The following is a 10,877-nucleotide window of genomic DNA, read 5'->3' as shown; positions in this document are numbered from 1 at the left end:
CATCATCTCTCCTGGTCGGCTAAATTCCACACATTTTACTATTCCTTTGTGACACCCTGCCTGACCTTTGACCCCCAACCGCTAACCAGGGTGACGACGTCACTGCATCAGGTGATTTATCAGACGAGAGGGAATTAAAACGGAATATTCTGCCGTTGGTCTGACATCAATTGGATTAGAACTGACTGCGTTATGATGAAAATACCTTTTGACCTTTTTGTGACCTTTGACCTTTGAGCCAATCAGTCTCAAACGTTGATGGAACCTTCCTTGGATGAAGAAAAGGTTCTACTGTGTCTGTAAGAACTGGACAGGAAGAGTAATCCCATTACCAAAACGCTTTATTCTTCATCTGAGCAGGACATTACAGGGAGCGTATCCACGGCAACAACTTCAAGTGAAAACACAGAACTTTGGTTGTGATCATGTGACTCATGTGTTCTCCTTATGAGAGACCTGGGATGGATGGAACGGCTCAATCCTCCTCTCCATCTTCATTTTCCTCTTCATCTTCATTTTCCTCTTCCTCTTCCTCTTCATCCTCTCCAGCAGACGGCTTATCAAACACTGGTTCTGCTCCTGGGAACAGAAAACCAGAACATTTGAAGAGTCGATCATCAAGCAAACAAAAGTATTTAGTATTAGTATATTTAGTATTTAGAACTGTTAGTAGAACCTCTGCCGACGCTCTAACAGACCCTGAAGTTAGCGGGATGTTCTGGGACGCACCAGGAACCGTCGCCCAGCAACAGGCCGGGTTCCACCAACAGGCCGGGTTCCACCAACAGGCCGGGTTCCACCAACAGGCCGGGTTCCACCAACCTCAGGTCACGTGGGTGGTGGTCATGTTCACCCTTCATTTGGTTCGTTCACATTCGTTCACAACTCACGTTAACACACCTTAATACGTTAGAACACGTTAGAACACGTTAGAACACGTTACCACACGTTACCACACGTTACCACACGTTACCACACAAGGGTCAGGTCTGGCAAGGTGAGGCGAGGCGAGGTGTGGTGAGATGAAATGAGGCGTGGCATGGCGTGGCATGGCGTGGTGTGGCGTGGCGTGGTGAAGTGAGGCGTGGCATGGTGAGGTGAGGCAAGGTGAGTGAGGCGAGGCAAGGCAAGGTGAGGAGAGATGAGGTGAAGTGAGCGAAGCAAGGTGTGGTGAGGTTAGGCGAGGTGAACGCGGCAAGGCAAGCTACGTGAGGTCAGGTGTGGCAAGGTGAGGTGAGGCTGGCAAAGTGAGGCAAGGCGTGGCATGGCGTGTTGAGGAGAGGTGAGACATTGCAAGGTGAGGCGAGGTGAGGTGTGGTGAGGTGAAGCGAGGCGTGGCGTGGCGTGGCGTGGCGTGGCGTGGCGTGGCGTGGCGTGGCGTGGTGAGGTGAGGTGAGGTGAGGTAAGATGAACTGAGTACACCCGAGTGGAAAGGCCCTATAACTGCAGTGACACGTTACCTTTTGGCAGAACGTTGTCCTGAAAGCGATTGCTGTAGTTGCCAGGCGGGAGGTACTGGCCCACCACGAAGACCCTGTGGCCGTCGGTGGCCACGCCCACTCCCAGGTCAGTGCTGGACTTCCACACCACCTGGGTGAAGTGACCTGCAGGACCAAGCACAGCGGCCAATCAGGGAACTTCTCCGGACGCGGGGAGGAAAATAACAGTTCAGCAGGGAAACGAACCAGAAACGTCACTATGATTCAGCAGTTATCGAGTTAGCATTAGCATTAGCATTAGCATTAGCATCACTGTCAAAGTGTCCCGCTGGTTTCTTTGTGTTTTACCAGTGTTGAATCTGAATCCAGGATATCCATAATTGTAGTCCTTGATCTCGTTGTACCACGCGTCCACAGCTTCTTTCCCTTAACAGTCAGAGACAGAGGATTGTTACTACGGTGACTGTCAAAATAAAACTACAAAGTTGGATTGTTACTACGGTGACTGTCAAAATAAAACTACAAAGTTGGATTGTTACTACGGTGACTGTCAAAATAAAACTACAAAGTTGGATTGTTATTACGGTGACTGTCAAAATAAAACTACAAAGTTGGATTGTTATTACGGCGACTGTCAAAATAAAGCTACAAAGTTGGATTGTTATTACGGTGACTGACAAAATAAAACTACAAAGTTGGATTGTTACTACGGTGACTGTCAAAATAAAACTACAAAGTTGGATTGTTACTACGGTGACTGTCAAAATAAAACCACCAAGTTGGATTGTTGTTACAATGACTGTCACCATGGAGGAAACGTTGTTCTGATTGGCTCTACTGAGCATGTGCAGAGTAACTAGTTACTACAGACGGTAGCCAAGCTTTTTCAGAAGTTCCACAAACTTGTGTTTTCAGTGGTTTGAAGCTCCGTTTCATTAAAATGACACGACGAAACTGTTGCATTGTTACCTGAAACGTTGTGGTGTAAACAGAACCTCAGAATTCTAACATTTGCGTTCTGGAATCGGCTTCAGACTTCCTCAACTTGTTTCTGACGCTCATCCGTCCGTTTTATTGTTAAAACCATCAGACCTGCATATTTCCCGGAGACGTGCCCGGAGAGATAACCTCTCCATCTGCTGCGATAATCACTGATGCTATGTTTGCTATGCTGGCCGCCATGGTGGAGCGGCGCTGAGCAGGAAGCCGGCTGGAGTCCAGACCTTTCAGAGTAAAGTCTCTGGGTTTGCGTGGGCTGCTCTGTTTAGATGTTTGGACTGCAGAGCCGGGCCTCCGTCACTCTGACGTGTCCCACGTCCTTCAACATGGCCGCCATCTGAACGGTCTGGTCGCATATATGACAACTACACATCATTGGCGTGAGACGGACGTCAGGAATCTGTGGCAGAGGAAGAGACGCCGCCACGATGTAAGGAAAGACACGGAGGGGACGGAGGGGACGGAGGGGACGGGGGGACGGGGGGACGGAGGGGACGGAGGAGACGGGGTAGGTTTGGTGTTGGTGACTCTCCATCTATGTTTACTTCTGTCAAGAGTGTAAACTCGACCTGACGGCGCGACGGCGCGACGGCATGATGCCGTGACGGCGCGACGGCGCGACGGCGCGACGGCATGATGCCGTGACGGCGCGACGGCGCGACGGTACGATAACGTTCAGACTGCGCTCTGACGGAGGCGGCGTTTAAATTGTAGTGCCAACAAAGTCGTAAAGAAAGTACTGCAGTCTGAGCGTGTGTGTGAGTGTATGTGTGTGTGTGTGTGTGTGTGTGTGTGTGTGTATGTGTGTGTGTGTGAGTGTATGTGTGTGTGTGTGTGTGTGTGTGTGTGTGTGTATGTGTGTGTGTGTGTGTGTGCGTGAGTGTATGTGTGTGTGTGTGTGTGTGTGTGTGCGTGCGTGCGTGAGTGTGTGTGTGTGTGTGTGTGTGTGTGTGTGTGTGTGTGTGTGTGTGTGTGTGTGTGTGTAGTTCCCCTCCTCTGCTTGTTGTAGTTCTTGGATCATGTTGAGGTTAGAAATGGGGGTCATGAGGCAGAAGAACCTTCTCCTTCCTGCCTATAGGGGGCAGTGCTGAGCTCTTCTCCACTGACCAGTGAATCAGTCTTTGCAGAGTTTCTGATCAGTTTAGAAGTAAAATGGGTCACAGGAGAGTCCGATGGAACGATACCGAGACAGGGATAAGATGAGCAACAGGAAGTGGTTCTGGACTAGAACTTCTTCACTCGGTGACCAATAGGAGCAGAGACGTGGAGCCGTGAGGAGGCTCCAGGTCTTTTTCTTTTCCTGTGGACTCCGGACCGGTCCGGTCCGATCCGGTCCAGATGATTGTTCCTGTTCCTACAAGAAGCACAGATTCTCCCTGAACATCAGAGCCAAGAGAACAAACTCTTCAATCCTAGAACACTAGTGATTAGAACAAGTTGATTCTGGTTTTAACTCGGCATGAGAACATCTCTGCCAAACACAAGTTCCTAAAACCCGGTTCAACGATCCGGATCCTTGTGTCTTGAAATTCTTGTGGAGGAACGAATCACCTTCTACTGTAGAAGTTTAAAAACTACAGAACATCAACGACCTCCCAAATAATATCAATAGATTTCACTTATACAGACTTTCTGGTTCCCTGTTCCCTTCTTCTCCTGCAGGTTCCTCCTGGCTGCAGGTGGTTCTCCTCTGGTTCTTCTTCTGGTTCTTCTCTGGTTTCTTCTCTGGTTCTTCCTCTGGTTCTTCTCTGGTTCTTCTTCTGGTTCTTCTCTGGTTCTTCCTCTGGTTCTTCTCTGGTTCTTCTCTAGTTCTTCCTCAGGTTCTTCCTCTGTTTCTTTGGTTCTTCTCTGGTTTTTTTTTGGTTCTTTCTCTGGTTGTTTGGTTCTTTTCTGGTTCTTCTTCTGTTTTTTTGGTTCTGCTCTGGTTCTTCACTGGTTCTTCCTCTGGGTCCTCCTGGTTTTCTGTGGTCTGATTGGCCGGGTTCTCCAGGGTTCCTGTGGGGTTCTGGGTGTACGGGCGACACCCTATCGCCCTCTACTGGCCAGTTTCCTCACAGACTTGAATCTCCTCCAGATCAGGTTTGATCCTCCAAGCAGAGGTTTGGTTTGGTGATACGGACCCGGAGATGGAGAGGAGAACATCTGACCGTGGAGGTTTCAGGCTGTTCCCGTAGTGACCAGCAGGGGGAGCGTTGAGGTGAATACCCACCGGTGAGCTCAGCAGACGAGGATCCCCACATGGAGTAGATGTTCTCCCCGACCCCCGTGCTGCTGTGCTGCATCTGGCCGAGCCGCAGCAGGTAGTCGGCCCACCTCTGAGCCGAGGCCGTCAGCTCGCCGCTCAGCGCCAGCGGCGGCGCGTCGTGTGCCGCCCGGTAGGCGTTGTGGCGCTCCAGGAACTCCTGCTGGAAGCTTTCGTCTGCAAAGGAAACATCAGCAGCCTCAGTGGGGCTTTGGGTTTCGTACCGGCAGCCGCAGAGACAAGAAGACTTCACTTTGAACCTTTTCATCACACGGACTGTCTGCAGCCGCTGGTTCTGCCAAACCTCAGAGAATCAGGGGGACATTTGGCAGAATGAGCAACTGAGGTTCATCAGGAGGGACGGAGAGAATAGAGAAGACAGGAGATCTCATTTAGAAGATATACTTCACAACAACAGCGAGTACTGAAGGAATGAATAAATAAATAAATAAATAAATAAATAAATAAATAAATAAATGAATAAATAAAAAATAATAATAAAATATAAATATAAATAAATAAATGAATAAATAAAAAATATATATATATATAAAAATAAAAAATAATTAAAAATAAAAAATAAATAAATAAATTTAAAAAATTGAAAAAAAATAAAAATAAAAATAAAAATATTAAAAAAAAATAATAATCAATAAATAAATAAATAAATAAATAAATAAATAAATAAATTAATTAATTAATTAATTAAAAAATTAAAAAATTAAAAAATTAAAAAATTAAAAAATTAAAAAATTAAAAAATTAAAAAATTAAAAAATAAATATAAACGAAAGAAAGAAAGAGAGAGAGAGAGAGAGAGAGAGAGAGAGAGAGAGAGAGAGAGAGAGAGAGAGAGAGAGAGAGAGAGAGAGACGGTAATGGGGGAGGGGTTGATTCCAGGAGAGAAAGAAAAACTCTTACCAGCCATTTTCTCTGCCGTCACAATTAGAAAGCAGAACTGCAGTAAAGATGAGAAATACTGTGGTTTGTCAGTACGAGCGGTACTGTGGAGCAGATACCCAGCTGTCTCCAGGACACCACCTTTATAGTGGAGCTGGACTCACATGTGGGCGGAGTCACCCACCTGCTGGGTGACGGAGCGGAGCTCCTCTATCTTCTAATCATTTGTTCTCTCGACTCGAAGGTCATGACCGTGTCTGAGAACCGGATCTCCTGGTTCCTCTGGTTCTCTGGTTCCTCTGGGGCAGCGCTGGCTAAACTACTTGGAAACAGTCATTCGTTGCTGATTTCTTCCCTGAGAAAGTAATCCACTTACTTTCTTGATTACTTATTTTCAAAAGTAATTAGTTACTTTACTTTACATTTCGCACCAAATTTCCAAGGAAATGAAACGAGTGTTTCCTCTGTTGACTCGTTGTTCCTTCATGTTTCAGCCTCTAAGATCCCAGAACAATCTGTCGCAGTAGATAGAAGTTTTCTTTGTACGCAGAGTGAACAGGTTTACTTCACTTTTTAGTGAGTCGGACTCAAAGTGATGTCAGTACTTCCAAGAATGAAAGTCTGCAGAGGCCAGAGACCTGAACTACAACGCTGGGTTTTCTCTTATCTAGGTAACTTCAGGATTAACTCTGGTTTTCTCTTATCCAGGTAACTTCAGGATTAACTCAGGTTTTCTCTTATCTAGGTAACTTCAGGATTAACTCTGGTTTTCTCTTATCCAGGTAACTTCAGGATTAACTCAGGTTTTCTCTTATCCAGGTAACTTCAGGATTAACTCTGGTTTTCTCTTATCCAGGTAACTTCAGGATTATCTCTGGTTTTCTCTTATCCAGGTAACTTCAGGATTATCTCTGGTTTTCTCTTATCCAGGTAACTTCAGGATTAACTCAGGTTTTCTCTTATCCAGGTAACTTCAGGATTAACTCAGGTTTTCTCTTATCTAGGTAACTTCAGGATTAACTCTGGTTTTCTCTTATCTAGGTAACTTCAGGATTATCTCTGGTTTTCTCTTATCCAGGTAACTTCAGGATTATCTCTGGTTTTCTCTTATCCAGGTAACTTCAGGATTAACTCTGGTTTTCTCTTATCCAGATAACTTCAGGATTAACTCTGGTTTTCTCTTATCCAGGTAACTTCAGGATTAACTCAGGTTTTCTCTTATCCAGGTAACTTCAGGATTAACTCTGGTTTTCTCTTATCCAGGTAACTTCAGGATTAACTCAGGTTTTCTCTTATCTAGGTAACTTCAGGATTAACTCTGGTTTTCTCTTATCCAGGTAACTTCAGGATTAACTCAGGTTTTCTCTTATCCAGGTAACTTCAGGATTAACTCAGGTTTTCTCTTATCCAGGTAACTTCAGGATTATCTCTGGTTTTCTCTTATCCAGGTAACTTCAGGATTATCTCTGGTTTTCTCTTATCCAGGTAACTTCAGGATTAACTCTGGTTTTCTCTTATCCAGGTAACTTCAGGATTAACTCAGGTTTTCTCTTATCTAGGTAACTTCAGGATTATCTCTGGTTTTCTCTTATCCAGGTAACTTCAGGATTATCTCTGGTTTTCTCTTATCCAGGTAACTTCAGGATTAACTCTGGTTTTCTCTTATCCAGATAACTTCAGGATTAACTCAGGTTTTCTCTTATCTAGGTAACTTCAGGATTAACTCTGGTTTTCTCTTATCCAGTTAACTTCAGGATTAACTCTGGTTTTCTCTTATCCAGGTAACTTCAGGATTAACTCAGGTTTTCTCTTATCTAGGTAACTTCAGGATTAACTCTGGTTTTCTCTTATCCAGTTAACTTCAGGATTAACTCTGGTTTTCTCTTATCCAGGTAACTTCAGGATTAACTCTGGTTTTCCGTACTACGATGCTGGTTCACTTCTTCCCAGGATAAATCACCATGGTAACTGACTCTGAATGTCTAACCTGCTCCGGAGCAGGATATGTTCTGGATAAGATCACAGTGAGTGTAAAGCTCCGTCTCCTGACCAATCAAATGCCCCGCCCATTCTTAAATGATGGTGATTGGTGGGCGGGTTCAGCGCTGAGCTGCAGCGGAGAGGAGAGGAGAAAGTATCTAGAACAATCTTTTTGACAGAACCCAATAAATCCTGGTCTCTGAGCTTTGAAGGAGGTTCTTGTTCTTGTTCTGGTTCTGGTTCTGGTTTTGGTTCTGGTTCTTGACTTGTTCCAGGTCTGTTTGGCTCCACGAGGGTTGATCTGGAATAATGATCTTAATAATAATGCTGACGCTGACAGAACTGCAGAACCATGAATTAATGGAAGCAGAACTTCTCCTGTCGTCACGGTGATGAATTAATATTCCAACAGGAAACACACTCACACGGAGGAACCTCCGCCTCAGAACCTCCGCCTCAGAACCTCCGCCTCAGAACCAGTGGAGGTAAAATGTAAAGTAAAAGAAGAGCAGTGAGGAAGCTCTGCCTGGAACCGTTCTGCTGTTCGTAGTACAGCACTCTGTTGTTTACACCATCTGTAAGAGTAGAGGGGGAGAGTACATGGTGAGAGTACACGGTGAGTACAGGGGTAGAGTACACGGTGAGTACAGGGGGAGAGTACATGGTGAGAGTACAGGGGTAGAGTACACGGTGAGTACAGGGGGAGAGTACTGGTGTAACTGTTGGTGTTGGTGTTGGTGTTTCTGTTACTGTTGGTGTTTCTGTTGCTGTTGGTGTTGCTGATGGTGTTGGTGTTGCTGATGGTGTTGGTGTTGGTGATGGTGTTGGTGCTTCTGTTGCTGTTGGTGTTGCTGATGGTGTTGGTGTTGCTGATGGGGTTGGTGTTGTTGTTGGTGCTGTTGTTGCTGATGGTGTTGTTATTGGTGGAGTTGTGGCTGATGGTGTTGCTGACGGTGTTGTTATTGGTGGAGTTGTGGCTGTTGGTGTTGCTGTTGGTGTTGTTATTGGTGTTGCTGATGGTGTTGCTGATGGTGTTGCTGATGGTGTCAGATCTGTCTTCAGTCTCAGGGGCCGTCCACACGAGGACACCGGTTCAGTAAACGAGGTGTGGAAGGTAAACACCATCACCTGTGGAAGAACGATGACGTGACGTGGTTTTGGCTCGTGTTGATGTGGTAAATCATTTCCTTCCCTGTGATTGTTTTGTTTTGTTTTGTGATTGTTTTGTTTTGTTTAGTGATTGTTTTGTTTTGTTTTGTGATTGTTTTGTTTTGTGATTGTTTTGATTTGTTTTGTGATTGTTTTGTTTTGTTTTGTGATTGTTTTGTTTTGTGATTGTTTTGTTTTGTGATTGTTTTGTTTTGTTTTGTGATTGTTTTGTTTTGTGATTGTTTTGTTTTGTGACTGTTTTGTTTTGTGATTGTTTTGATTTGTTTTGTGATTGTTTTGTTTTGTTTTGTGATTGTTTTGTTTTGTGATTGTTTTGTTTTGTGATTGTTTTGTTTTGTTTAGTGATTGTTTTCTGACGGACCGTCTGAGCGTTGCAGCAGGAATCTGTTTTTCTTGTCCGTCTGTGTGAAGCAGCAGTAAAACAATGTCAACCTTTTGTGAAGCACATTTTTTAAGAGATACATTCACTGATGTGAGATTAGAGTTGGAGAGCAGAAGTTCAGCCTTCCAGCGAGTACACTCCTCCGTCAGATTAATACAAACTAAAGAAGAAGCCAATGAAGCCCTCTTCAACTTCCTTTAATGTCTTGAAAATAGATGAGTCAGCATTTAATTTTCTCATGCTACAGAATGACTCAGTTTAAATGTTAACATTAAAAGTTTGTCCTCTAAGTATAACAACACTGACTGGCTCCGTCGGGAACATCCGTCCACCCGTCTCCTGCAACGTTTCCGGTCGCGGCAACTCAATGACCTCCTGCCGACAGTGTCCAGGTCGTCCGCGGTCCTCTCCTCTTCCTCCCTCCTGTCCATAGTTGTGTTCTCGTGTCCCCGTGAGACGTCATCAGTGGGAGACCAGGTACTGATCCAATTCTTAGAAGAAAAAGAAAAAGAACTGAATTAAAGAGTCTTTTCCTTGTACCCTTATCTGTTAACCTGTCAAATTATCAATCAATCAATCAATCAATCAACAGGTAAGGTAAGGTAAGGTACGGTACGGTACGGTACGCTAAGCTAAGTTACAGTAAGGTAAGGTAATGTAGGTATGGTATGGTACGGTACATTAAGGTAAGGTAAGTTAAGGTACAGTAAAGTACAGTATGTTCAGCTAAGGTAAGGTAAGGTAAGGTAAGATAAGGTAAGGTAAGGTAAGGTAAGGTAAGGTAAGGTAAGGTAAGGTAAGGTACGGTACGCTAAGCTAAGTTACGGTAAGGTAATGTAGGTATGGTATGGTATGGTATGGTATGGTATGGTATGGTACGGTACATTAAGGTAAGGTAAGTTAAGGTACAGTAAAGTACAGTATGTTCAGCTAAGGTAAGGTAAGGTATGGTAAATTAAGTTAAGTTACGATAAGTTATGTAGGTATGGTACAGTACGGTATATTAGGGTAAGGTACAGTACGGTACAGTAAGGTAAGGTAAGGTACAGTAAGAAAAAGCACACCCAGGCTGAACTCTGTCGTGCTGTTAAAATGTAGGCGGGGTTGTTAACGCTGCGTAATGACACAGGAATGTGACATCATCACTATGTGACAGTAAAGGGGGACCAGAGGAGCACATTAGTTGTGTGGCCGTTCAGTAGGTGGAGCTTCAGCTCATGGGGCGGAGCTACAGCTCAATAGGCAGAGCTTCAGCTGAAGCTCCGCCTACTGTTACTGAGAGGAGCGTCTGCACCTGGTCTGAACACCAGGGGGCAGTGTAGCGCCACATTTCAATAAAGCCGTTCACTAAACCAGCAGTGAGCACAAAGCGGAGGATGAGAACAACAATGGAGGGTTTGTAAGACGAGGAGATATTTAAATATTGCTGCTTGTCCAGAGTGACGGTCCTCACTGACCAATCAGCAGACGGCTGTTGTAGCTCCGCCTTCTGGAACCGTACCTCTGTGCTAGCTACCTCAACGGAGGGGTGACCAACAATGGTGACGGTTGGGTACGGTACTTTAGGTACTTTAGGTACTTTAGGTACCATCCACAACTTTTGTAATGGAAACATGAAACAACCGTCCCACCACGTCCCGGGACAGACTGGAAACGAGGCTAAAGAGACGGAGCGCGGCGCCGCGGGAAACAATGACCCCGACGTCAGGAGAGAATCCTCAACTAAGTCTGATCCACCAACTTCCTTCAGTCACTCTGCAACGACC

At 45.0% G+C, this 10,877-nt stretch overlaps 1 protein-coding gene across 2 annotated transcripts; it reads right to left on the bottom strand.

The window, feature by feature from the left end:
- Window positions 1-311: 311 nt before the first annotated feature.
- LOC308111814 (Golgi-associated plant pathogenesis-related protein 1-like) lies at window positions 312-6,268 on the bottom strand. 2 transcript variants are annotated; one of them, XR_013935454.1, is made up of 6 exons: window positions 5,601-5,760; window positions 4,648-4,857; window positions 1,788-1,865; window positions 1,461-1,604; window positions 730-854; window positions 325-579 (listed from the first exon to the last, which is right to left on the bottom strand). XR_013935454.1 is itself a non-coding variant. In XM_080466853.1 (5 exons), the coding sequence occupies exons 1-5, from the start codon at window positions 5,605-5,607 to the stop codon at window positions 476-478; spliced, it is 543 nt and encodes a 180-aa protein (XP_080322979.1). In that variant the 5' UTR covers window positions 5,608-6,268; the 3' UTR covers window positions 312-475. The 2 variants fall into 2 exon arrangements, 1 of the variants encoding a protein (XP_080322979.1); XM_080466853.1 differs by lacking the exon at window positions 730-854 and having other exon boundaries at window positions 312-579; window positions 5,601-6,268.
- Between the last annotated feature and the right edge of the window lie 4,609 nt (window positions 6,269-10,877).

The sequence above is a fragment of the Lipophrys pholis genome (assembly GCF_963383615.2).
Source record: "Lipophrys pholis genome assembly, chromosome: 7".
Lineage (NCBI taxonomy): Eukaryota > Metazoa > Chordata > Actinopteri > Blenniiformes > Blenniidae > Lipophrys > Lipophrys pholis.
Note: the sequence above shows the minus strand (reverse complement) of the source record. Positions and strands in the feature narration are given on the sequence as shown.

Bases quoted from the DNA above. Each gene is read 5' to 3' on its own strand.
- LOC308111814 (XM_080466853.1), bottom strand. The intron at 1,866-4,647 runs GTGGGTATTCAC...CTGACTGTTAAG, and splicing joins CTCGTCTGCTGAGCTCACCG to GGAAAGAAGCTGTGGACGCG. The intron at 580-1,460 runs GTAACGTGTCAC...TTCTGTTCCCAG, and splicing joins GGACAACGTTCTGCCAAAAG to GAGCAGAACCAGTGTTTGAT.